General features: G+C 31.6%; 15 protein-coding genes across 15 annotated transcripts; 9 read left to right on the forward strand and 6 right to left on the reverse strand.

Annotated features, from left to right (window-relative positions):
• Positions 1–244: 244 nt before the first annotated feature.
• rps12 (ribosomal L7Ae/L30e/S12e/Gadd45 family protein) lies at positions 245–664 on the forward strand (the record flags this gene model as incomplete). Its single annotated transcript, XM_020577317.1, has 1 exon — positions 245–664. One exon carries the CDS (start codon positions 245–247, stop codon positions 662–664), a length of 420 nt encoding a protein of 139 aa, XP_020432991.1.
• A 196-nt stretch (positions 665–860) lies between these two features.
• On the reverse strand, positions 861–1,417 carry PPL_06462 (uncharacterized protein; the record flags this gene model as incomplete). Its single annotated transcript, XM_020577318.1, has 2 exons — positions 861–968; positions 1,076–1,417. 2 exons carry the CDS (start codon positions 1,415–1,417, stop codon positions 861–863), a joined length of 450 nt encoding a protein of 149 aa, XP_020432992.1.
• An 80-nt stretch (positions 1,418–1,497) lies between these two features.
• PPL_06463 (uncharacterized protein) lies at positions 1,498–3,000 on the reverse strand (the record flags this gene model as incomplete). Its single annotated transcript, XM_020577319.1, has 7 exons — positions 1,498–1,541; positions 1,742–1,760; positions 1,811–1,833; positions 2,105–2,334; positions 2,491–2,525; positions 2,583–2,718; positions 2,795–3,000. 7 exons carry the CDS (start codon positions 2,998–3,000, stop codon positions 1,498–1,500), a joined length of 693 nt encoding a protein of 230 aa, XP_020432993.1.
• A 113-nt stretch (positions 3,001–3,113) lies between these two features.
• On the reverse strand, positions 3,114–5,082 carry PPL_06464 (uncharacterized protein; the record flags this gene model as incomplete). Its single annotated transcript, XM_020577320.1, has 4 exons — positions 3,114–3,369; positions 3,437–3,763; positions 3,824–4,926; positions 5,056–5,082. 4 exons carry the CDS (start codon positions 5,080–5,082, stop codon positions 3,114–3,116), a joined length of 1,713 nt encoding a protein of 570 aa, XP_020432994.1.
• A 332-nt stretch (positions 5,083–5,414) lies between these two features.
• On the forward strand, positions 5,415–7,376 carry PPL_06465 (amidohydrolase family protein; the record flags this gene model as incomplete). The annotated part of the gene is made up of 6 exons (XM_020577321.1): positions 5,415–5,993; positions 6,061–6,193; positions 6,277–6,408; positions 6,469–6,695; positions 6,784–7,119; positions 7,191–7,376. 6 exons carry the CDS (start codon positions 5,415–5,417, stop codon positions 7,374–7,376), a joined length of 1,593 nt encoding a protein of 530 aa, XP_020432995.1.
• A 326-nt stretch (positions 7,377–7,702) lies between these two features.
• PPL_06466 (SIS domain-containing protein) lies at positions 7,703–8,935 on the forward strand (the record flags this gene model as incomplete). The annotated part of the gene is made up of 2 exons (XM_020577322.1): positions 7,703–8,603; positions 8,679–8,935. 2 exons carry the CDS (start codon positions 7,703–7,705, stop codon positions 8,933–8,935), a joined length of 1,158 nt encoding a protein of 385 aa, XP_020432996.1.
• Positions 8,936–10,173: 1,238 nt separating this feature from the next.
• Positions 10,174–12,397, forward strand: PPL_06467 (uncharacterized protein; the record flags this gene model as incomplete). The annotated part of the gene is made up of 6 exons (XM_020577323.1): positions 10,174–10,875; positions 10,965–11,086; positions 11,471–11,676; positions 11,772–11,866; positions 12,199–12,278; positions 12,367–12,397. The coding sequence occupies 6 exons, from the start codon at positions 10,174–10,176 to the stop codon at positions 12,395–12,397; spliced, it is 1,236 nt and encodes a 411-aa protein (XP_020432997.1).
• A 463-nt stretch (positions 12,398–12,860) lies between these two features.
• On the forward strand, positions 12,861–14,143 carry pyd3 (beta-alanine synthase; the record flags this gene model as incomplete). Its single annotated transcript, XM_020577324.1, has 2 exons — positions 12,861–13,060; positions 13,135–14,143. The coding sequence occupies 2 exons, from the start codon at positions 12,861–12,863 to the stop codon at positions 14,141–14,143; spliced, it is 1,209 nt and encodes a 402-aa protein (XP_020432998.1).
• A 125-nt stretch (positions 14,144–14,268) lies between these two features.
• On the forward strand, positions 14,269–17,869 carry rpa49 (putative RNA polymerase I subunit; the record flags this gene model as incomplete). The annotated part of the gene is made up of 6 exons (XM_020577325.1): positions 14,269–16,052; positions 16,312–16,973; positions 17,051–17,276; positions 17,351–17,464; positions 17,537–17,674; positions 17,740–17,869. The coding sequence occupies 6 exons, from the start codon at positions 14,269–14,271 to the stop codon at positions 17,867–17,869; spliced, it is 3,054 nt and encodes a 1,017-aa protein (XP_020432999.1).
• Positions 17,870–18,111: 242 nt separating this feature from the next.
• PPL_06470 (cytochrome b5-like heme/steroid binding domain-containing protein) lies at positions 18,112–18,464 on the forward strand (the record flags this gene model as incomplete). Its single annotated transcript, XM_020577326.1, has 2 exons — positions 18,112–18,180; positions 18,264–18,464. The coding sequence occupies 2 exons, from the start codon at positions 18,112–18,114 to the stop codon at positions 18,462–18,464; spliced, it is 270 nt and encodes an 89-aa protein (XP_020433000.1).
• Positions 18,465–18,554: 90 nt separating this feature from the next.
• PPL_06471 (uncharacterized protein) lies at positions 18,555–19,057 on the reverse strand (the record flags this gene model as incomplete). Its single annotated transcript, XM_020577327.1, has 2 exons — positions 18,555–18,782; positions 18,875–19,057. The coding sequence occupies 2 exons, from the start codon at positions 19,055–19,057 to the stop codon at positions 18,555–18,557; spliced, it is 411 nt and encodes a 136-aa protein (XP_020433001.1).
• A 142-nt stretch (positions 19,058–19,199) lies between these two features.
• On the reverse strand, positions 19,200–20,272 carry PPL_06472 (uncharacterized protein; the record flags this gene model as incomplete). Its single annotated transcript, XM_020577328.1, has 4 exons — positions 19,200–19,449; positions 19,491–19,705; positions 19,773–20,006; positions 20,072–20,272. 4 exons carry the CDS (start codon positions 20,270–20,272, stop codon positions 19,200–19,202), a joined length of 900 nt encoding a protein of 299 aa, XP_020433002.1.
• A 575-nt stretch (positions 20,273–20,847) lies between these two features.
• On the forward strand, positions 20,848–22,752 carry PPL_06473 (uncharacterized protein; the record flags this gene model as incomplete). The annotated part of the gene is made up of 1 exon (XM_020577329.1): positions 20,848–22,752. The coding sequence occupies one exon, from the start codon at positions 20,848–20,850 to the stop codon at positions 22,750–22,752; it is 1,905 nt and encodes a 634-aa protein (XP_020433003.1).
• Positions 22,753–22,970: 218 nt separating this feature from the next.
• On the reverse strand, positions 22,971–24,116 carry PPL_06474 (spermidine synthase; the record flags this gene model as incomplete). Its single annotated transcript, XM_020577330.1, has 4 exons — positions 22,971–23,147; positions 23,231–23,745; positions 23,870–23,903; positions 24,111–24,116. 4 exons carry the CDS (start codon positions 24,114–24,116, stop codon positions 22,971–22,973), a joined length of 732 nt encoding a protein of 243 aa, XP_020433004.1.
• Positions 24,117–24,199: 83 nt separating this feature from the next.
• PPL_06475 (uncharacterized protein) lies at positions 24,200–25,901 on the forward strand (the record flags this gene model as incomplete). The annotated part of the gene is made up of 5 exons (XM_020577331.1): positions 24,200–24,224; positions 24,391–24,411; positions 24,793–24,917; positions 25,705–25,744; positions 25,831–25,901. Coding segments are annotated over 5 exons (282 nt in total), but the record flags the coding sequence as incomplete, so codon positions are not given.
• Positions 25,902–26,398: the final 497 nt, after the last annotated feature.

A 26,398-nucleotide genomic window follows, 5' to 3' on the forward strand; every position in this document is an offset into this window, starting at 1 on the left:
TTTGGGGTTAGTGTGGCGGAGAGGTCTCTGGTCGTCTCTCAGAGTTGGTGCAGCGAGTATCCGCACTGTTGATATATACAATGATTTCAAATTGATAGAATCTTGTTTGCAAATTCTGTTTGTTGGTACTCATGTATGTATCTAGATTTCATTTATCTACCTTATATTAGTTTACTTACCTACTATCTATTCGTCTATCAAATGTAGTAAGGATATCACCTTATATAAACAAAAAGAACACAAAATGTCTGAAGGAGATGTTGTATCAGCTATTACCAACCCAGTCGAGAAGGTAACCGACCCAATGGTTGCCCTCCAAAAGGTCCTCAAGGAAGCTTTGGCCTGCAGAGGTGTTGCCCGTGGTCTCCACGAAGTCGTCAGAGATTTGGACACTAGAGCTGCCCGTCTCTGTGTTTTGGCTGAAAACTGTGATGAGCCAAACTACGTTCGTTTGGTCAAGGGATTGTGCGCTGAACACGATATCCCATTGATCACCGTTGAAGACTCAAAATTGTTGGGAGAATGGGCCGGTCTTTGCAAGCTCGACAAGGAAGCCACCGCCCGTAAGGTCGTTGCCTGCTCCTGTGTTGCCATCAAAACCTTCGGTAAGGAGTCCGAAGAATACAAATTCCTCATGGAGTATGTTGAGAAGAACAGAGTCTAAATGATCGAATTTACCAATATAATTTCATAACATATATATTATAAATTTAATCACCAAACCAAAAAACAAAACAAAACAACTTTATATTTTGTAAAAAAAACTATTTATTTGATTATGATGTTTCATGTTTTAGATTATTATTATTATTTACTATTTGTTTTTTTTTTTTTTTTTATTAAAAAGATGGTTCAGATGTTTAAATTGAAGGTGTTCCTGTTTGAGATTTAATTGGTTTAACAGGTTTTGGAAGAACTTTAAGATCACCTTGCGATGTTACAGTCCATCTATCATTCTCTTTAAGAATCTTTAAATTTAACAACAATTTATTTATTAGAAATCAATTAATTGATATATAGATGGATATATTTGTATATATAATCTATTGTTATTATTATTTGATTGATTAAATACCTTTTTGTTAAATTGTTTACCAAGTATTTTTTCGATTTTTGCGTGTTGCGCAGCCAATATTTTCGAACGAATTTGTTTCATTGGTACGCAACTACCCTCTGGATACTCTTTGATGGCATTCTTGATTTCTTTTTTCCATTCGAGTCTCTTGATGGTAACCTTTTTCTTATCTTTGTTCTTCTTGTCTTTCTTTTTATCCTTCTTCTTGTCCTTCTTTTTCATATCTTTTTTATTTTTCTCTACCATCTTTTTCATCAATCCTTCATCTGCCATTGTATTTTGATTTAATAATTGATTCATTGGAGGTACCAATGTTTCAGCATTATTATTATTTAAATCCATTATTTATTATTTTAAATTAAAATTATTTATTTATTATATATATATCTATTTTTATTTGTTTAGTTTTGTTTTTTATTATTTTAAATTTGTTTAATACTCTTGAGTAAGGTAACAATAAATATAGCTATATTGTTAGGAAATCTGTAATCTAACAGATAAAATTTCTTGAGTTTAATTTAAACAAGTGGGGTGTGTTTTTTTTTTTGAAAAAACCAAACATTTAATTTCCTATTAATGTTCCATTAAATAATTAATTAATGAGAGTGGCTGATTTTTAAATATAAATTTTAGTTTGTTTTTGTTTAATTGATTTGATTTATTTACAAAATTGAATGCTATTGATCTATAAATAGAATAGAAATGATAAAATAAGATTGTTTTTATTATTTTTACAATTGCAGTATGTCTATTGGGTACTTATAAAATAAAATGGTTGTTGACATACACAACAGAGTTTCAATGGTCGTTCAAAAATGAAAGTATAACATTGTTACCTTTGAAAATGAGTATCTGTATTTTATCAATCATGTTTGTTATGACCTGTATTGGAAATTCTGATACTAACGATGCTAATGAATATGATTCAATATTAATAGATAAATTACAAAAAAGTTATATTGTTCCAAAAGTCATTGATTTGTTAAAGTGAAATTAAAAAAAACAAATAATATGTTTTGTAAAACTTACCCCAACGTATCATTTGATTGGTTTTAGATTTCGTATAGATTGCGTATGCTATTGAGACTACAGCAATTGAAACCAATGAGAATGATTCACTAAGATACTCTTTAGGATATAAGTATAAAAAGTCAAGTATCTTTTGACAAACTGGTTGAAGTTGTTCTACATTCGACGGAAAGTAACATTCTAATACCAATCCAACGAATTCATCAATTAATGGTATTCTAAGATAGTTACTGATAATATCAAGAAAATCTAAACGAATTTGTTAAAATTAATAAAAAAAAAAGAATATCGTTAGTAGTAATCATTTGTTTTATAATTATTATCTATAAAGTATACCCAATTCAATCTTCATATAAGTATTCAATTCAAAATAGGTATTAATTAACATTTTAAGAGTATATTCCATATGTGTTTCATTCATCTTTGTTTCAATTAGTTCAATCAAATGTTTAATTAGCAATAGCAATCATCTACATACTTTACAAGCCAATATTAAAGAGCAAATTGATATTTGTGTTTCATAGTTTGAATTTCTATTGTTATTTATATTAAAGTTATTTCTATTGCTTTTCTTTTGATTAATATCTCTAAGACCAAGATATCTTTGGAATAAACTAATATAATAAAAAATTAAAACAAAGTTCATTAGTAGTTTGTTATTAATAGTTGTTATAATTGTTTATTATATACCATATTGCATAGTGTACATTGGTTTTATTGATGCTATATCTTCTTGCAATACTATAAAGCATTAGAATGATATTACTGTTTGGATATGGAAATAAAGAGTTGTAGTTCTTCCAATTATCTTCTTTCAATAGCTGTAATTTATATGTTTCTTTAAAATTAAAGAAAGATTGACTTTTATGATTGAATCTATTTTCAAATACGATCATATTTGATATTGAAAGATAATAACAACAATAGATAATAGTAAAAAGATATTGGTAAAAAAATAATAATAAACATGCTGTCAACAACAAATTTTTGTTTTTAAATTAAGTTCTCTTTATTTTTGTTGTGCATGAAGTTTATTTCTTTCATTAAATTTTATTATTCTCTCTTCCAGTAGATATGCATTCGATTGTAGAGTATTGGGGTTTGTCCAAAGTCTTTCGGATAGTGCAGCTGCTGGTGGACCAATTGCATAGTCTTGCCTATCAAGCCATTCACTTGTCATCAATATCTCGCCTCCAATCCACATCGGCATTTCATATATAAACTTGAGGTCATTATAAACATATTCCCATATCTCTCTAGTAACACTTGTTTTAATAGAAAATAAAAAGAAATTAGTAGAAGATAATAAATTAAAATATATTTATAACTTACTCTTTATCTCTTTCTTTGATGATTTCATTGATTTCTAATGTAAATATAGATTGATCTGGATGCTTATGAATGTTCTTGTATGATTTTGATTTGTGATTGTGTTGGATCAATATCTTTTCATCGAAAAATGACAAATCATAGAGATTTTGTCGTTCTTCTGGGTATATGATCAATTCAATACCCTTTTCCCGAAGGTACTTTACAATATTTTCTCTTAAATATTCAATATATTGAATTGGGTTTTTGTTTCCAAGAGAACTTTCATTCATACTAGATAGGCATGCAATTAAACGATCTAAATAGTTAATTTTATCCTCTCCAATATTTCTTTTAAAAAAAAAAAGAAATTAATTTTAAATTAAAGATCTGTTATATTTTTATACAAACATATAAACCAAATTATTTAAATCATGATTTTGGAAATGACTTAGAAATAAATTTAGTATTTCCTTTGTTTGATTGAATTCTATATCAATTGGATTTAGAATATATAAACATGTTTGATTGATTTTACTATTGTTTAGATTGTAAGCTGAATTAAAAATAACTTTATCACTATTGTTTGGTATGTCTATTGTTTCAAATAATGGTATTTCCAAAATTAATTTGATACCATTTATTTTCAATTGATTAATTATTAATTGTATGTCGTTCTTTTTATATTTATCATCAATATTATTAATATTTTTAACATTATTATTATTATTATTATTAAATAAATCTAATTGTTGAGCATTTCTGAAATCAAATGGTTTCCAATGTAGATAATTAAGTTTTAGTGTTCCCATTTGATTGATAAAATTTATGAATTTCGAGGTTGGGATGAATTTGGTTGATGTATCGAGGTGAATTGCTCTGTGATTTTTAAACGGTTTATCATGTATGTGAATGGGAAGTCTGCAGAGTTTATACAAACTTGTATCTTCTTCAAATTGGAGAAGCTGACCAAATGTATGTAATCCATAGATAATACCATTGGCCGAGTGAGAGGTAATCTTTACAACATGATGATCGATAGTAATTGAGTATGCATCTTCAATAATTCCCGAGTCATTATGAAAGATATCATCAAACATATCATTGAGAATAGCCAACTCTACAACATAGATATCCGATGTAACGTTCTGCGATTTACCAAGATAGATTGATTTGATATTTTCAGTGATATCCCTGAAAATATCACCATCATTATTATTATTGTCATCCTCCAATTGAAATTCTAGATTTATTCCAACTCTTCTACATGAATGTGTTGGATTGTCAATGGTAAACATAGAGACACGATTAGGACTCGGTAACATGTTTGATTCCAAAAAGAAACCATCTACTCTTGACTCTATCCTGTATCGTCTAATAGTATCGTCAAAGTAAGCATATTCACGAGGTCTATCGATTGGTCTAGGTGCTCTGAGTATTCTCGTTGGTTGATCTATTGATTCTTCTGTAGTAGTTGAAAAGGTTATTTCGTTCAAATTAAACAACAAGATCAACTGAATAAATATAGATATAACAAATATTAATGATAGTATCTTGAATATTAAAATCCTATTTATTCTATTCATTATTACTATTAATATTGAATATATCTTTATTTATTATAACAATAGATAATCATATGCTAAAATAATTAATATTAAAGAGTTCATTGTATTAATATAATAGTGTGTTTTTAAAACTTTAAATATTTGTTTATTTGTGAAAAAAAAAAATGTGTTACCACACAAGTCAAACAGCTTCACACTTCACACCAAAATCAGCTTCCCTAACCACACCATCTTACAATTTTTAATTGATTATTTTTTATTTTTATTTTTTTTCAATTAATTGTGTTTGCAAAGCACAAGAGAGGTATAAAGAGTATAATAATTTTTTTGAATTTATCTTTTTTTTAATAGATAGATAGATAATTATTAATATAGATAAAAGATAGATAGAGAAATATTAATTTTTTGAATTTATTAATAAAGGATAGATAAATATGTCATTATCTTGGTTATCTTCAAAATTGGGAGGTAATTTCAAATCAAAGAATAATGATAATGATTCAAGTGGAAAGACAAGTGGCATTACATCTAGTATCACTGCATTTGGTAGAAGTCTAAGTAAGAGTGATCTAGATGTAAATGATCAATATGATAACAATGCAATCGGTATTCTCTCGAGTTCAAGCGTATCGTCTGGCAATACCTCTGGAGGGAGCCCTAATGGTCACACCAACCATAGCAATACACAATCTTTGTCGTCGTCGTCATCTACGTTGGACATGTCGACACTAAGTGTCGGTGCAAGAGAATTGATCGATGTTTCCCTGGAACCTTTTGTAAGAACACCCAGTGGATGTCTGATCGATCATCTTGTCAACTTGTTTGGAATCGGTACAGACACCAACTGCTATGCCAATGGTGCAGAGATCTACGATCGATTCCATCACCCATTCAAATTCATCAAGTTCAAGGCATTCACATCGGCATGCGCAATCGATAACAACTCACAATGGGACAGACAATACGTTGACAGAGTAGTAAAGTTAACAAGACAATTGAAATCAACTTATCCAGTAAGTTAACCAAAGCACCCATCGATTAATACATTACAAAACTAACATATTATTATTTTTATTAAAGATTGGTAAGAGTATATTGTCTGCAATTGATAAGAGATATAGTGAAGAAGGACAAGAGATGATGAAAATGACAGGATTATATGTACCAAATGATTATTTACTTGATATTGTACAGGATTTCTCTGATTTATTTAGTATGTATTGTTATTAAACTATCTATCATATTTTTATCTATTTTAAGTAGTTTAACAGGTTGAATTAATATATAATTATTTAGTTCCATGTATTTCAATTCACCCCTATAGAAAAGATGCAATCGATGAACTTTTGAAATGGATAGTTAAAGGTGTTCGTTTCGTTAGATGGTTACCAATATCAATGGGTATTGATATGAGTAGTGAATTATGTGGTATGTGTTATTTTTTTAGGTTAGATCAAAATAAGCTAACATATTGATTATTATTATTAGTACCATTCTATGAAGCATTGGTTGAAAATGATATTATATTGTTTGTACATGTTGGTAATGAACATTCATTGATTGAACCACCAGATTCAAATTCAGCACTTGGCAACCCACTACTTCTCAAAAGAGCATTGGATATCGGTGTCAAAATAGTTGGTGTACATTGTGGAGGTGAAGGAAAATCTGTGGATTTCGATGATCCAAAACAAACTATTACACCTAATTTACATGTAAATATATTATTAGTTTGTGGAAAAAAAAAACGGATTTACTAATCAATTTGCGATTGTACAATAATAATAATAATAATATCATCAGTTATTTTTAAGACTTATGCACGAAAAGAAATATGAAGATAATTTAATTGGAGATCTAAGTGGTGTTATAGCTTATAATAGAGTTGATAGTTTGGTGCCTATGCTCGACCACCACTACCTACACCATAGATTTATATATTCAAGTGACTATCCGATACCAGCAGTCAATCTAGCCGTGATAACCACACTTTTGGCCAACAGAGGATTGATCACACCAGACGAACGTAATCTAGTAAATGAAATATATAAATTCAATCCAATTCTATTCGATATCGTATTGAAAAGAATCATTAGATCACCAATAACCGGAAATAGATTTAATTTATCAATATTTAAGGTAATATTTGTTGTTTATTATTGTTTATTATTATTATTACGTTTACTAACCAAATATCTAATCAATTATAGGAGAATAAGTTTTTTGAATCAAGTATACATGGTGATTTTAATCAAAGTAATTCAAATATAATTCAACCATTGAAAAAGCAATCAGCACAACAGTCACCTGTACAGTTATCATATGATTCACCGATATTAGATTTGGTTAATTTGAAAGATGATGACTTTGAATTGGAAGAGTATACTGATTTCTAAAGAAACCTTGTTGTTATTAATTGTAAATAAAATAGATAAAATAGATTATTTTGATTTTCAAAATTAATTAAAATATTATTAATGTAATAATTCTTTGTTGTCTCAAGATCAAAATAAATATCTAAAAAAAAAGATATCTTTTACCAAAAAAGTCACTTGTTGATTATTGATTAAAAATTTAATGTAAAAGAAGCTTATTCCACTGCTGGTGGTTTAAATTTTAATTTGTTTTTTTTTTTTTTTTTTTTTGGAAATTTCAATATTAATTAATGAAAGAGATATAAGCTTGTAATCAATCTTTATTTACGAAATAATTATTTAGAAAGATGGAAGAATTACTTAAATTACAGAAACCAAGATTACCAAATAAAGATGCACATCCATATCATATGTATGATATGATCACTGATACACCAGCTGCCCTTAGAAGAGTCTATCAAGAGGAACAAGCCGTTATCGAGTCTGTTGCTACTGTGTTACACTCTGATCGTATCAATCGTATCTTACTTGTAGGCATCGGTACTTCATGGCACGCAACTCTCAATGCGGCCTATCTTTTAAATAAGGTAGGAGGCCTGGGTCTCTCAGACACCAAGACTGTTACAGCTTGGAATAGTTTCGACTTTATTCAACAACAACCAAAGATCGATAGTTCCTCTGCAGTCATTATTTTCTCACATCGTGGTGTAAAGAAGTTCAGCTACCAATCGTATATCCGTGCAAAGGAAGCTGGATCGTATACAATTTTGCTCACTGGTGTCGGTAGCGCTCTTATTGAGTCGCTCGATGCAGTCATTAGAACTTCAAAGCAAGAGCAATCGTCGGCATTCACTATCAGCCATTCCTGTTCTTATTATGTCTCTTTGATTCTATCGGTCGAGATAGGACTAAAGAATGGTGTGGACACTGCCAAGGACTTGAAGCAGAATCATCTCGCAAAAGTACCAGAGTATTTTGAGTCATTGCTTCAAGATGAAACACCCTACAAACGATGGGCAGAATCTGCAAAGGACCGTTCATACCTCCCATTCGTAGGATACCTTGGAAACGTATCCAATTGCTATGAAGTTGCACTCAAGATCAAAGAGGCTGCTTGGGTAGTTGCCGAAGGTTGTCAACTTGAACAATTCATCCACGGTCCATTCGTAGCCGTCGACAACAAGACTGCATTGACTACCATAATAACACCAGATCCACTTGGTAAAGAAAGATCTCATCAATTATTAAGTATGATATTATTATTTTTAAAATATGATGTATGTATTAGAATATTAAACAACTTGTTTTTTTTTATTAATTTAGATGCAGCAAAACATGTTGGATCGGTTATCTCTGCCATTACAACCAAGAGCGATACTACAACTGAATCAATTGTTGGAGTAGAGAATACCATTAAGTTGGTTGATGTACCAGATCCAATTAGTATTATTACCAATTTAGGATGTCTTCAATTGTTAACATACCATTTAGCACTGGCTAAAAAAACCAATCCAGATACATTCCGTAGAGATCAACCTCTGCATTCTGATGCATTCACAACTGCAGGTCTACTTATTTGAATCGTTATCTTTAAGAATAGAGGCAAAACTCTTTCAAATTTTTTAAACAACAAAATAAAGTGTGTATTAAAAAGTTCAAAGAATATCGGATTGTCAAGCTTAAAGATTCAACACCTAACAAGAAGAAGAAGAAGATAAGGAGAAGAGTGGCATTTTAAATGGTTTGAAATCTTTAGGATAATGATGATGATGATGAATGAATAAAAATAATAGCAATAATAACAATAAGAGTAAAGATAATAGTGATCACAGTATGTTTATTGTACAGATAAAAAAGACACTATCTATTTAACAGAGATGTTACATATCACTGGTAAATACCCACCGAATCCAATGGTAATATATATATATATATATATGATTATGTATAATCTTAACCTTATATATTACAATTTAATCATTCTATCATATTATTATTGTTGATGGTAATATCATTACACCAAGTGTGAACTTGTTCTAACTACTAGACATTCAGTCACAAAGGTTGGTTGAATTGATTTATCATAGTATTATATTTATATATATTCCTTTTCCAAAATTAATGTTATAATAATATTATGATAAATTTAATGAAGGTATTGCCAATGTTAAATTTTAAGATCCAAATAATTTTTTAACTATTCCATCGATTTTTTAATTTTTTAGAAAAAAAATTAAAATGAAAAAAACATCCCAATCTATGAATTGTGACATGAAAATTAGGATTGTCATCCCCCATTGAAAAAAGCACACCTTTCTCTTTGAAAAAACAATTTTTGTTGTTGGTTTTTTATTTTATTTTTTTTATTATTTTTAAAAAGATCCAATGATTTTTATTCAAAGCAAAGGGCACCACATCGATAAACTGATTAAAACTACACAACCAGTAATAATACATTATATATCATATTACTTTCAATATTCAATTATTTGTACAAATACACTTTCATTTCACAAAAGGTAACTTAATCGTTCATATTTATCTGTTAAACATTGTATTGCGCTAATGTGTTAAACCATTTCAATTCAATTATTTTTATTTATTTGATTCACTCACTCACTCACTTCACTTTTCTTTTGCATTTGATTCACTCTCTTTGCATAATTCACATTTTTAGAATATTTATACATTAGTACGAGATAGTTAAGAAAAGTTGTTAATTTTTTTGTACATTTTATTATTATTATAAATGGAAGGTATGTCGTCGTAATATTTTAAAAATAAAATAATGTAAAGTAATATTAATATTTGTAATAAAATGTTAGCTATTAGTTGTAGTTCATCATCGTCGTCAGATGATTCACCTGTTACAACTAGAAAGAGTGGACATTCAGTTAGAAGAAAATTGATAGATAAACAAAAGAAGATGCTCGGTGTCGCCGCTAAATATAGTAATTTGGATGGTGCAAGTTCAGATCGCATACAGACTGCCGACGATGACTTTGATGATGATGACGACTTTGATATCAATGGCAGAGCTGATGCCGAAGAGGAGGAAGAGGAATACGAGGCTTACGATGAAGCAGGTGATGACGATGATTTTGATGACGACGATGAGGAGTTCCTCCCGATCTCTCCAATGTCATCGCCCGTCATCACAACATCGGCAACAACAACAGCAGCAGAGCTACTCAAGGATACAGACGTTGGCAGCAATGACAGTCCTGTCTCTGGCAATGCATCATCACACTCGTCGAATCACTTCCTCTCAGACTCTGATGCAGATTACAATCCACTCAACAGAGAACAAGATGACAGTGGCGAAGTACCACTCGTTAGATTGTTCCAAAAGTTCTTGAATAGAGAAGCACTAAAGAATCTAAAACAAAGACATGCACAACTCAACTCTAAGCTACTACGACTCAAGAAGGTGGTAGATAACGTCAAACTAAAAGACAGAGGACAGCAGCTAAGAAAAGAGAAAGAGAAAATTAAAGAGTTGATCAAGCTAAAGAAGAATGTAAGTTTACTTTTTTTTTACTGTGTATTCTTATGATAATGATGTGTTAACATGTTTTTTTTTTTTTTTTTTTTTGTTAAAATTAATAGCAATTAAATGATCAAATGAATGCACCACCATTTTTGAGATTGATGGACAAGTTTGCTTTCACACTCGGTCTGATTGTTTTGATGGTTTCAGAGTTTGTGTTGTTACGTGCACCAGAGTATATGTATGTGTGGTACACCGTTCTGATATTCCCTTTGATGGCTATCCGTTTCTTGATGTATCACCGTGCTAAATATCATTATTTTATGTTGGACTTTTGCTATCTTTGTCAGTTCCTACTGATCTCCTATCTGTTTGGTCACCAAGTGTTACTGGGCGATCGTGTTACACCGGCATTCTTCAAATTGGTTTTCGCACTGTCAAACGGACCTCTGGCATGGGGTTGTATCGTCTGGCGTAACAGTATGGTGTTCCACGATGTCGACAAGCTGACTTCGGTATTCATCCATCTCTGTCCACCGATTGTCACATTCTGTCTGCGTTGGTACCCACTCGAGTATCCACTGGAGTTGGCTTGTGGTGGTGCGTCGTGCGACATGACCTATAGTGAGGCATACCTCGTACCGATTCTTCTCTACTTTTTCTGGCAGGCATTCTACATCATCAAAACCGAGTATATCGATGAAGTTAAACTGGCAAACGATCAAGACATTATGACATCTTCACGTTGGATGTCAGTTAAGCAACCACACCCAATCTACAAACTTCTCAAATCTCGTGGAATCAATGTTTCACCAGTTGTAGTTTTAATGAGTAAGTTAATTAACTTTATAATAATAATAATAATAATAATCGTAAATGACTACAATTTATTAACTTTTTTTTATTTATTATTTTTTTATCAATAGTTACACAACTTATCTATACATTCGGCACATTGATTGCACTTCCATTCTTTATGAATTCATTCATTGCACACTCATCATTCTTGTTTTTCATTTTTGTAACAGTATCGTGGAACGGTGCTTGTTACTACTTTGAAGTGTTCAGTGAGAACTATAACAAGAGATTCAAGTCTGATATGGGAACCAAGCTCGTGCCACCATGCAATAAGCTAAAGATTACATCTTTCTACTCATTTGTCAAATTCTTTAGTATCTTTTTTGTATCTTTATTTTTATATCTTAAATTAATTCTATAAATGGTTTATTCTCTTGAAAACAGAAAAAAAATTAATAAACTGTGCTTTTTCCGCTAGTTGCTAATCATTGATTATCTCATATAAATTTCCCATATTACAATAACCATTTTTTGAACACAAATTTTTGATTGAAGATCTTTGAGAATTTGATTGAATCTTTCATAACATTGATAAATATGTCTGTCCCTGTATTCTTTGATCTCTACGGTTTGGTGTAACTGCTCCGAACTCCGATGCAGATTGGAAAACTAATTTTCCCTAACGAAATATAAACGCCAAACTCTTTCAAATTTTTTTTAAAGAATAAAACTTTATATTCTAAATCTACTATAAAAATGCTTTCTATTATCTAATTTTTATTAAAATCCAAGTAGGTTTGATATTTTATTATATTTTATAATATTAATAACAAATAAAATATCAAACTTGTTGTTTTATGCAATAATATAAAAATAACATAAATGTTCTTTAAAAAAAAAAAAATACTTTGCTAATCTTTATAACTACACTTTTTAAACTTTTGGTTTTATTCGAATCAGAAGATTCAATCAACAATAACCTTGACCATGTGAATAAAATTAAATTTAATTACAGCTGGTAAGATGAAAAAAGATATTTTTTTAATTAAAATAAATTTTTAATTTTTTTGATCAAAACTTTACCCCCATTTTAAAGAAAATTCAATTCAATCTTAATCATATGTTGTATAAAATTTTTTTGTAATAATAATAAAATAATAAAATAATAATAATAATATATATAAGTAAAAGTAGATAATAAATAAAATTAAATATAAATGGATAGTATTAAAGTACCACCACAAAAGATAGAGTCAGTTGAAAAAGTACTTGAGAAATATATCCCAGAGGATGAATTGAAAGAGGTTAAACGTATCTTGTATGGTTTGAATCGTGGTCAAATCGTAGAATCATTACCAATTCCAGAGAATGTTTCAAAGTTGGCACAAGCTTCTAATTTCGAAGTTGTAAGTTCAAAGTATGTTTGATCATCAAAAAAATAAATAAAAATAAGATATCATATGACATTTATTCTAATATCATTGTTTAAAGGATCACTGCTGAACCAGAGCAATTGAGAAAACCAAGAATCGTAAAGATTGGTATCATTCAAAATGCAATCGGTGCACCAACTACAGACCCAGTACACGACCAATACATGGCCATCCAAAACAAGATTGAAAAGATGATTGATGCTGCCGGTGCTCTGGGTGTCAATGTTTTGTGTCTTCAAGAGACCTGGCACATGCCATTCGCCTTTTGCACTCGTGAGCGTTATCCATGGGTAGAGTTTGCTCAACCGGTCGATGGTGAAGCCACTCAATTCATTCAAAGAATGGCACGCAAATACAATATGGTCATTGTATCACCAATGTTGGAGCGTGATCTTGTACACGGATCCACTATCCACAATACCGCTGTTGTAGTCGGTAACAACGGTAACATCATTGGAAAGTCGCGTAAGAACCATATCCCACGTACCGGTGACTTTAACGAGTCTACCTACTACATGGAGTCAACTCTTGGACATCCAGTATTCGAAACGGTCTATGGAAAGATCGGTATCAACATCTGCTATGGACGTCACCACAATCTCAATTGGTTGGCCTACGGTCTCAATGGTTCGGAAATTGTTTTCAATCCATCGGCAACCGTTGGTGAGCTCTCAGAACCAATGTGGGGTGTCGAAGCCAGAAACGCTGCAATGACCAACAACTACTTTGTTGGATCGATCAATCGTGTTGGAACTGAACACTTCCCTAATGAATTCACCAGTGGCAACGGTAAGCCAGCACACAAGGACTTTGGACATTTCTACGGTAGCTCCTACTTTAGCTCGCCAGACAACTGTCGTTCGCCAGGTCTCAGCCGTGTCAGCGACGGTCTCAACGTATGTGAAGTAGATCTCAATCTTTGCCAACAAGTCAAGGACAAATGGAACTTCCAAATGACTGGAAGATACGAACTCTACGCCCAATTCCTCACCAAATATGTTGATCCAAACTACCAACCACAAATCATCAAGGATCCTTCAATCAACCAACATTCAAATCAAAAATAAAGCGATAATATTCAAATAAAAATAAAAGAGAAAAGGAAATTTCCCAAAAAAAAAAAAAAAAAAAAAAGAAGATCAAAGCAATTTCTTGTTTTCAAAAATATTTTATTAATTAATAAGCTGTAAATATGAATGATCAATTATTTAATATATTTAGAAAGACTATTAATAATATAACTGTTAGAAAGATTATATTTAGTTTTGTACATCATATAAATAAGAATGAAAGTCCTGTAGGTCAAAGTGTAAAGTTGAACAAACTATCTACCTATGCTTTAGTTTACTATGGATATTTAGATGCATTAGATTCAACATTTCATCGAAATCAGTTAGATAGTGATTTTACTGGACAATATAGTACAATTGCTGTTCAAAGAGGACATTACAATATTGTTATCTCAGGATTATTCTCAAATTTTAGTGGAATGGAGTTGGGTTTCGCTGCAAAACATCAATATTTAGAGATATTTTACTATTTAATTGAGAACCTAGAGAGGTATCCAATGAGTTTCGAATTTGGTTTAATGGGTGCTGTAGAGTCTGGAAATCTGGATATTGTCAAGTTAGTTATTGGACAGTTTAGAGAGATACTCGGTGAGGATTACTACCTTATGAAAGATGTCGATATTCAGAGATCAATATGTCATGCCTCCAAAGCCGGACATTTGGAAATAATCAAATATCTATTCGAACACCTATCACCATTCTCTCATGGAAAATCTAATTACTACAATGCCTTGGATCAAGCTGCTGGCAATGGATATTTAGATATTGTGATGTTCTTAAATGAAGAGCGTTCGCTGGCCAGTCAGGACGCGATGAATACCGCTGCAACTAATGGACACCTCGGTGTTGTTGTGTTTTTACATGAAAATAGAAGTGAAGGATGCAACTTTGAAGCATTGAGAGGCTCCACCTCCAATGGCCATACCGACATCGTAAAGTATCTCCTAGCGAATAGAAAAGAAGCTCAGGATGACTGTCCCACTGCCCTAGAGATATCTGTCATCAAAGGTCATGCAGAAATAGTTGACTATCTGCTTGATAAGAATAATAATCTTGGTATAGTCAGTGTCAGCGAATCTTTGATAGCAGATGTTGCATCCAGAGGACACTTGGAGGTATTAAAGATCATGAAAAAACATCTTATTTCATTACCAATCTCTGATCTCTGCCTTAATTTCGCATTGGAGAACAATCGTTTGGACGTAGCAAAATGGTTGTACCAACAGTTAAAAGATTCAAATAATGATTTCAAGATCAATAAATATACTCTACTAGCAGCAGTCACAAGTGAATCGGTAGAAACTGTAAAGTGGGCCAATGAAACCGTGGATCATCCAATCGATCCTTCCACATGTGAAATATTAAATACGGCAGTGGAACATGGTTGCTTGGAAGTCATTAAATACCTCATTGAGAATAGTACACATCAGTGTGAAGCATACACCCTTGAAAAAGCAGCAACCACTGGGAGACTCAATATTCTAGATTATCTAAAAGAGCGTTACTTTGAGTACTACTCACTGGAAATTTCTCCAGAGGCAATGGATTTGGTTGCTAAGCATGGTCACCTGCAAGTGGTTCGTTGGCTTACCCTGAATCGCACAGAGTCTTTTACAGATAAAGCAATGGATCTCGCGGCGGCTAACAACCACCTGGAGATTGTGAAATTCCTACATGAAAATCGGAGTGAAGGATGTACAACCGATGCAATTGACTTTTCATTTTCCAATAACCATTACCAAGTTGTGGAATTCCTCCTCTTGAACCGAACCGAAGGATTTACCAATGTCGCAATCGAGAATTTCGAACTAGATCCCTCATACAACAAAAATATTGATCTCAAAAGTCTTAGAAAATCAGAAAGAAAAAGTAACTACAATATAGAGAAAAATGATTGTATAATTATGTAACTTATTAATAATAAATCTTACTGATTTATAAAACAAAAAAAATCAATTTTTAAAAAAATTTAAAATTTATTTTAAAAAAAAAAAAAAAACGAACGATTAGATGTTTTTCATTATTCTTTAATTAGGGATCACTATTTATTTGTGTTTTATTTACTTTTCATCATTAATTATAAACAACTAGATTAAAGATAGACTTTAATTTAGATTATAAATTTATAGATATTATTATTTATTAATTAAAATAGATAAATAAAGCATGTCAAAAAGAAGTTTATCATTTAAAGTTGTAGATGATCTAGGAGATTGTGCACCATGTGTGTTGAATTTCCGTAGTGGAGCACCACCTGTTCACTACCTCAATGATAAATCTACACACTTTAAATCATTGACCAATGAAAATAAGAAACAACGTGTATTAATATCAAATACAGACTCAATCGAATACGAAACAGAATTCTCAACATCAAACAATAAACAACAAAAGAATCAAAAGTATGTAAAGAATGATATCAGTATATCAAACAAAACTAATCATAAAACAACTATTGTTAGACTTGTAATTGGTAAATATAATGAAAAAACAGGTAAAATAGATTTGATTCCAATTCCAGATGTTTGTCAAGTGAATCAATCGATCATTGGATATGTCAAGAGAGAGGAAGAGAATACAGATGAATTGTCATTCTTGGACAAATCTAAATTGTTGTCGACCAGCTTTGGTTCTAAACTCTCCAAGAAGATCATTCACAAGATCGAGTCTGAAGATTTGGGTACACTCGACAGTGAGAAGACCAAACAGATGGCCGACACTGCTAAAAACAAGAATCTAACCGATGTAGTCGAAGAGAAGAATCAAGATTTGCCTGTATTCAATTTGGAGGCTGTCGATGCAAAGGAGATCTACCCAATCGAAGAGAGTATGTATAAATCGCAAATAATAATCGAGTTAATAAGTATCGTTAATCTAATCGACACACACCCTCATCTTGAAAAGTTATGCCACAAGAAGTATACTTTGCTATTAACCCAGAGACATTCATTGGCTATGCAAAGAATGATAATGCACCAGAAGACTTACCAAACTATATCAAAAAGAGACTTACAAATCTGCTCTACACCAAAAAGAGAAACGATCAAGACGAATTGGTCAATAATGACAAAGATCAAGATGACATTGAGCACGAGAGTAAAATTCTTACTTATCTTTATTATCTTCAACTGTAAGCTAATTAAAACTAAACCATTTTAATGTTCATTCCTTTTATTCATTCCTTTTATTCATTCATTATTATAGTTTGGCAGTAAATAAGAGATCACTCACCCTTGAAGATGGTTTGAAGCAATATAAGGTTCCACATGATGTTATTAAGCATATGTTGTATCTGTTTTCTCAGCAACAATCTAAATTGTATGTATAAACTAGTTCATTACATTCGCTGATCGAGGCAGCAAATCTAACAATTGTAAAAAAATTTTATAGTAAACACAAGATTGGTGATGTGGAATATGCCAGACTTATGAATTATGTTGTCATTATTTCACTACATCTCGAGAACTTCTCTGTCAAATCAGAGATGGTAAAGTTAATTGCTGAAGCATTCAAGATACCAGATTATAAGTAAGTCAAAAGATAAAAACACAATAATAATTTTGTTTACTAATTAATCGATTATTTTATCTTAGACTTGAAAAGCATTACTCAAGAGTTGGATGTAACGTAATTAGAGATAAACAATATAGAGACTTCAAATTGAAGGCACCATTGAAATTGCCAGAGGTACATACAAAGGCACCAAAAGGAAAAAAGAAATAAATAAATATTCAATTAAGCTTCACTATTCATAACTTTTTTAAACATTACTAATAAAATGTTGAATAACAACACTTTTAAACAGAACAAATTCTGTACTTTTTTTTTTTTTTTTTTTCAAGATTATTTTTCATTTGTTTATAAAACAAATGAAGACGATAAAATTTCAGTTCCCAAAATAGTTTAGTTTTGTTTATTATCCTTATTTATTCATATTTCACAAAACCAATAATTAATATTAAATAATGGTTACTAGAGCAGAAGTTGCTAAACATAATACAAGAGGTGATTGTTGGATCATTGTCAACTCAAAGGTACTTTCCAAATCGTTAATAGAATTGAAGGAAACTTATATTGTGGTTTTGCTCGTTTATACTAATATTAGTTTGTAAAATAGGTATATGATGTCAGTCACTTCCATGCCCTTCACCCAGGTGAGGGTATCAATGACCAATACATTGCTGACCATGCTGGTAAAGATTGCTCTGAGCTTTTTGAGAAGTTTCACAATACAGACGAACCATTCGAAATGTTGGACATGTCAGAGGATGGTAAAACTGAAGGAATTGTATATATAGGTGAATTATGTGATGAATAAATAATTCATGATTTAAAATAATATTATTAAAATAGATAAAATCATGTCTTTTTTTTTATTTAAATATTGTCATTTATTCTAGAATTAAAATCAAATACAACCAGTACAAGATGAAACAAAAGTATCTTTAGACTTTGTATTTACTGCACAGTTACATCGCCTTCTTAAATCAAGAGCAGCAATATCCATATTGTTGTGTATAATTAATATTTGTGTTTGATCGATCACCTTCTTTGTGATGTCTGCTTTCGATTTCTCTGTAAAGTAATCAAACAAATTCGGTAGTGGTACATTCTCTAAATGACATGATTTTACTATCTATTAGTGTGTATTTTAATTTTGATATTGAAAAATTAATTAGTATTCATATTTTTATAATTGTTTGTACACATTCATTTTTATTTACTTACCGATTTCAATTTTAAGCCATTAAAGAATCCAATCTTTTCGTCGAGTGAAGGCAGTAATGGTTGTACTTCACGGTAGAATTTACCAATGTTGAATAGTCTGTTGATAGGTCGTGATGTGATGGTGTCAGTGTTCATAAGGATAGTGGCGAATCCACAAAATGCAGATGGTCTAATACTGAACATTCCATAGCCCATCAAGTTGAGCAGTGGCTCCAAACCACTGCCAACATTCACCGGATAAAAGTCGTCGGATGTAATTGAACGCTCGGTTGCTCGCTCCACCTCTTGAATCAACTCATATGGGTCGTTGCAGTTGATCTGAAGGTCAGGCGATTCTGCATCTTCCAGAGTTAGAGACGATGCTGTAGTGGCTGAAGTGGTCGACGTCGACTGATTGCTCTGTATGACCATCTTCTTTTGCAGTGATGAAACAATCTCTTTGGGTGGCCGCTCCAATGACAATATGATGATTCTGATCAATTCGTTCTTGGATCTCAGCAACTGCAGAATCTGGGTGAGATTGGCAAACTTTCGTTCCAGTGCAATCGTGATCACTGCCTGTATACCAGTGTACTCTGAAAGGATCGAAAGTAGCTTGTGCATGTCTTTGATAAACAACTCTTCATCACCTTGCTTCAAAAAGTATTTCAAAGCTGGATAAACTTTGCCCAGCAGGAAGCAGCTATTTGCCAAGTTACCCAACAGATTCAAACGTTCCACTGTCACCTCCACCAAAATAGGATATCCAACCAATAAAGATGCAATATAAATAACTTTGTCATTGATTGTCTGTACGTCGTTACTTCCTTTAGCCATAACTTTGAGAGCAAACTACAACAGTTAAAATCGAAAATTAATAATTACAGATCACCAAAAAATACTGAAAACAAAGCCATACCTTCCTATTCTTTTGGTACATAGATTGAAACTGTTTAATATTATTTAATATTTGGTCGTCATTCAAGAATATATTGTTTTGAAATATATTCAACTCTATAATCAATGATTGCTGTACAGTCGCATTGCTACCATTATTATTGCTATTGTTAGTTCCATTGCTATATTTTTGGTAAAGATCCTCTATATCTTGACTTTGTTTCTTATCGTTCAATTCAAATGAATAACTTGATATCTAATATTTATATTTAATTAATATTTAAACTTTATAAAACAAAGAGTTGGTTCTATTTGACATACTCTATTAAAGAAATCTAATGATGAACAATACAATGTGTAGTGTGAAGGATGTCTTGAACATATTGATTTCAGGTATACTTTATTGTCAGACTTTGACACAACCTGAGCATCGGTCAACACCAAACCTTTTCTATCAACGAGTGTACATTTTGGACAATAGGTTTTAGTGTTATAAATGATCTTTTCACCTACGACCGACATATTACTTTTGATAAATATTATCTGGACTTTTTTTTTTTTTTTTGACAAAAACTTAAACCTTTTCAATTACTAACAAACTTTATTGACGACAAAGAGTAATAATGCAAAGCAATATATAATAAGAAATTTCAAACACGTTTTTTTTTTTTTTTTACAAGATTTTTTTATTTTTCATTTATTTTTTTTTATCGTGGAAAATGAAACTCCTTATAAGAATCTACAACTACATTTTTTTTGTTATCATATAACACTATTTATTTTATTTTATTTTTTTTGAAACAAAGAATAAACAACTTAATAATAAAATGATTTTCAAACATTTATGAGTTTTTGTTATCAGATTTTTTATTTTTATTAGAAAAGACTTTTTTTTTTTATTGAAGTGGGTTGATTGAAACCCCATTAATCTAAAAAAACAAAAAATTTCTTAAAAAATTTTTGAATTTTAATCTTTTATTTAATTAATTCTTTTTATTTATTATTATATTACAATTTATCTTTATTTATATACTTTTAATAAAGAATAACCATATAGATCATTGTATATTTATTTTGGTATTTACATTTTTTAAAAAATGGAAGATTCAAAAATTCATGAAAATAATAATAATGACAATGTAAACATACAACAAACCACACCAACACCAACACCAGATACCAATGTTGAACAACAACAACAACAACAACAACCAAATGAAGGTTCAACAAAAAATGAAAAAGAAACAAATATAGAACAACCTATAACGACAACTATACAAACACCACAACCACTACCACCAACCATAGCAACAGATTTAAAACCACCAGTTTTAGTTGTAGATAGAAAATGTCTTAGTCATTCCGATCGAATGTGTGATGCCTATTGTAAGGATTGTTATTTAGTGATCTGTGAGCAATGTACCAAGGAATCACACAAGCAACACCAAACCATAGACAAGCTCAATGTCGAGGAATTGTGCGCATTGCTACCAACAGTCTCTAATTTCACTGAAAATACCACAGTACTCAAGGACGAACGTCAACATCTCTCCAAGATGCTACAGCAACTCGAAGACAATTTTAAATCTTGTCGTTCCTCTATTGTCGAGCAATTCAAAGACTTGCAATTCCTCATCAAGCAACGCGAGATGAAGTTGGAGAAAGAGATTCAGACTGAATACGAGCAATCCAAGGCTGAACTAATCAAGCGTATGAGCCAGTTGGACCGTGAGTTGACTCAGGCTGACCCACTTTTGGAACCATCAAAATCCTACCAGACCGCCAATCCACAGGAACTCTTTGATAACAAGCGATTCGAATTCCTCGATAACTACTCCCATATCAAACAGATTCCACGTATCGAACACGATCCACCCGTCGATCTAACCATTCAATTTGATTTAAAGGTTGACATTGACAAGAGAAGTATGATCACTAAGGAAGTGCAATCACTTGGATTGATTACTTCCACCAAAAAGTCTACCGTTCCACCAGCAAGTACCAGCACAACACCAAGTGCGTCATCACCAACTGTTGCCGCTCCATCTACCTCTGCTCCACCAGCTGCCAAGACTCTGCGTGACAACCGTCTCAACATTACCAACCACTTTTCGGCCAACGAAGGATTCAAGTATTTCTATTCTATTGGTGGATGGAACGAGAATGGATCTGATCTTTCGTCGATCTACAAGTATGATGTCGATAAGAACGAATGGCGTTTCATCTCATCGAAGGGACTGTCTACCACTGATGGTGTTCCTTTCGTATCGTCCTCGTGTATCACCGATGGCAAGTACATCTATGTGTTTGGTGGTAACTATACAATCACAACCTATCGTAGATTCAATCTTGCCAAACAGCAATGGGACAAATCGTTGGAGAAACTCAATCGTGGAGGTGGTGGTATCGCAGCCCAATACGACGGTAAGAAGTATGTCTATCTCTTTGGAGGTAAAGTTCTCGAGGAAACCAAACAATACCACCAAATCGTTCATCGTATCGAGAGAATGAACACCTCGACCAAACAGATCGAACACCTCAACAATCTCACTCGTCACAAGTACACCATCTACCCATGCTTTGATCCGTTGAATGGATACATCTATTTGGTTGGTGGACAAGTCGTCAACGGACGTGCATGCAAGGAAATAGAAGTCTACGATACAGTTGAGAATGTCTGTACTGTTTATTCTTCACTCGGCGCTGGTGGATTGGTTCAAGGTGCAATCATCGATGGCCGTTATGAATCAATCTACTATATCACTTCTACCCATTTTAAGCGATTCACACTTGCCACCAAGAAGTTTGAAACTCTTGAATTCCCACCTTTGACAAACACCACCTGTAGACCAACACTAATCTACGATTCAAAGACTCGTATCTATCTCTTTGATCAAAACGACAACTATGCCTACGATATTCCAACTGGTAAATGGAGCAAGTTTACCTACACTAGAAAGGTTGCACTATGTGGACAAGGTATGGTTGGATCAATGATATAAAAGAGAAATCTTCAGATTCATTTGTTGAATTCCAATTAAAACCCTCCTGTTTAATAATACAATAAATCATTTTGTAAATGTGTTTTTTTTATTGAAAAAAAAAATTATGAATAGTTATATCTAAAGATTTTATTTTACATTTGTTTTAGTGACAAGCGATGATGATGATTTAAATATTATATGTTATCTACTAATCGCTTTTGTGAAATATGATCTCCTCACTTGTATTCTAAATAGTTTTCAGAGTTTATCATTATATCAGTTAATCGCTTATAGTTCCTTGCATATTCTTCGACAACATTGAAAGTAGGATTCTCTGCAGCTTGATACATTTGAGCTCGTAGTATTAGGTTTTCCTTTGTATATATTCTATCACTGTTGTGTGCTACAATAACCTATTATATTTATTTTTATAAAAAAATGTAAAGTTATTAATTACTATGTTGGTTGATTCGATATGATTATATTTTGAACTTACTTGGTTGATAGATTTTGATTCTACATAATAGAAATCCTTGAATGAATCTTTGATATTTTTTATAACGGGTGGGTCCATTCCAATTTGATTCTGTATATAGATTCCATTGGGTGTGAGCATCGAAGAAAGTTTCTTGAAAGTATCCAATATCAACAGAGGGCAAGGTGCAATCGAACAACCATCCTGAATGATCAAATCATATTGTTTCTTATTGTGATTCTTATTGATAAAATCTGCTGCATCGTCAATGATTACTATACAATTTTCATCTTGTTTGAAGTTACCATATTTCTCTGCAACCGTAACCATTCCTTGGAACAACTCCACCACTTCGATCTTTGAGTGTGAAAAGTGTTTCTTTAGATATGATGGGAAGGTAGCTCCACCCAGGCCAATCAACAAAATAGATTTTGGTACATCCGTTAGGAATATCAGTGATGAAACGACTGCTCTTGTATAAGCTATTGGTAGGTATTCTACATCTCCTGTTTTGACCTCGGACTGTCGGAATCCATCTATACTAAATTTTATTTGCCTTATACCATTTCCATTATCAAAAACATGTATCTTTCCATCTGTTTGTTGTTTAAAAATATAAATTAAATTGCAAATCGATCTTCGACAATTAATTTAACATACCGACATAAATCAGATTGAAATGTTCTGTAAATAACTTTAAATAAATAAAAATAAATATTACAATAAATAAGACTAAAAATAATAAAACCCTTCTGTAATGTTTATATGTTCGAAATGATCTCATTCTTATTATAAACAGAAAAAACAAACTAATAAATGACAGTTCTAAAGTCATTCATTTAAATGGTTTTTTTTTTTTTTTTTTTTTTTTTTTTTTTTTTTTTTTTTTTTTTTTTTTTACTTTCATTTTAATCTTAAGATCGTTATTAATAGACACTATACCAAAATATAGTTTATCTTTAGATGAAACCTATTTATTTAAAGAAAGTAATGAGTTATAAGATTCAATTCAAATGTAAGCTCAGTCAATGATTTCAGTATTGTTTGTCTATTATATTGTCTCACTCTTCAATATGTATCTTTTTAGAACACAAAAAGTAAACTTGAAGAGTAATATTGAGATAATGATCATTCCTATAAAGCTAAACTAAACTAACAAACTAATATTAATTTATTAATAGATACAGAATATTCTACGTTTGGTTAGATATCTTTTATTGACAGCAATGTCAATATATTAGTTGAGTGGTTGGTTCTGATGAATGAATATTAGATATTAGATTGACCATACTCTCAAAGATAGATACTTATTTTAGAAGCTATGTGAGATAGGACAATAGCGGTGATCGACTCTTTGGCTAAGATGTGAAACACTTTGATAAAAGTCAATGCAGCAACTACCATCTGACAAGAAGATATAGTCAATATCGAGCAAGAGTGATCGAATGTTCCAAATAATTTACATTTGGATTACAATAATCGACATCAACAATCTTTAAATTGCTACAGATAGATTAACAGTAAGAGAAACATTAATTTATTAATTACTAGAATTTACTAAACATTTATTGATTATAATTTAGGAAATTATGGTGCATATCAACAACAGCAACATCAACAACAAGTTGAATATGAACATCAGCAGCAGCAGCAACAGCAACAACAACAACCAAAAGTAGATAATAGAAAGTTACAACAAAATCAACAAGTAAATAATAAAAAATTGCAAGAGAAACAGAAACAACCAGATATGACACCACTTCAAATGGCCAACGAAGATTTTCAAGCAACATCTAACAAATCACTCCAAATAAACCAGAGGATGAAGATGAAGAACAAACCGAATGGTTATTAAAAGACAATGCTTCAATTAAGTAAGAGGAAAGAATTAGAAGAAGAAAAATGATTCTAGAAAAAAGATTTATTAATTAATAGAATGTTACTATTATATATATTGATTATCATTTAGGAAATTATAAATTTAGATAACAGATACTGAAAGAAGATGTCATTCAATAGGATAGATTGAATATCAACAACTACATACTTTGGAATAGTGGTGATCAAGAATGAAACATATAGTTTCAGTTTTAAAATAATAAATGATATTTATTTATTCGATTCACACGACTTGATATGATTCATTTACTTTGGAATCTATGATTAATAAATGAATTAATTCTAAAAAAATGAATATAAAAATATGTATCCATTCAAACTTTATAAATATATTAATACATTGAAAGAATAGAATACATAATTAAATCAATGAATTAATGAATAAATGAGTAAATAAATCAATCAATATTTAATCAATAATAGAATCAATTGTTCTATTAGTAATTTGGTTTATTTTTAGAGTAATTCTGAGTTAATATATTCCATATAAAATCACATGTAATTTAATAAAATTCGATCTCTGTAAATCAAAGTTTTTTTTTAAAAACTAGGTAATCAATTCTATCTAATATAGTAAAAATAATTATTCTTCACAGAAGTTTTCATATATAAATACTCATGCCCATAATGCAAAATGTATTTTATACTTTTTTTAAACTTCATTCAATTGATCAAGAATGGAATTTCTGAGATATAAAACAATTTTTTATAACAATTTAAAGCTACTCCCTTCTTAATCATCAAGGTTTACTTTGACAAAAATGTTAGGACAAAATGCAAAACTAAAAATAATGTAAGGTACTTTCAATCAATTATTCAAGATTTCAATTAAAGAAATAAAAGATAGTTTATTATACTTCAATTTATCTGCAACCCGCATATTAATCGTCAGGTTTACCTGATGATTAATATGCGGGTTGCCACAGGGCATAGCCCCGGGTTGCCACAGGGCATAGCCCCGGGTTGCCACAGGGCATAGCCCCGGGTTGCCACAGGGCATAGCCCCGGGTTGCCACAGGGCATAGCCCCGGGTTGCCACAGGGCATAGCCCCGGGTTGCCACAGGGCATAGCCCCGGGTTGCCACAGGGCATAGCCCCGGGTTGCCACAGGGCATAGCCCCGGGTTGCCACAGGGCATAGCCCCGGGTTGCCACAGGGCATAGCCCCGGGTTGCCACAGGGCATAGGGTAAGGGTAAGGGTAGGGTAAGGGTAAGGGTAAGGGTAAAGGGTAAGGGTAAGGGTAAGGGTAAGGGTAAGGGTAAGGGTAAGGGTAAGGGTAAGGGTAAGGG

This window comes from Heterostelium album (assembly GCF_000004825.1).
Source record: "Heterostelium album PN500 unplaced genomic scaffold PPL_contig15, whole genome shotgun sequence".
Lineage (NCBI taxonomy): Eukaryota > Evosea > Eumycetozoa > Acytosteliales > Acytosteliaceae > Heterostelium > Heterostelium album.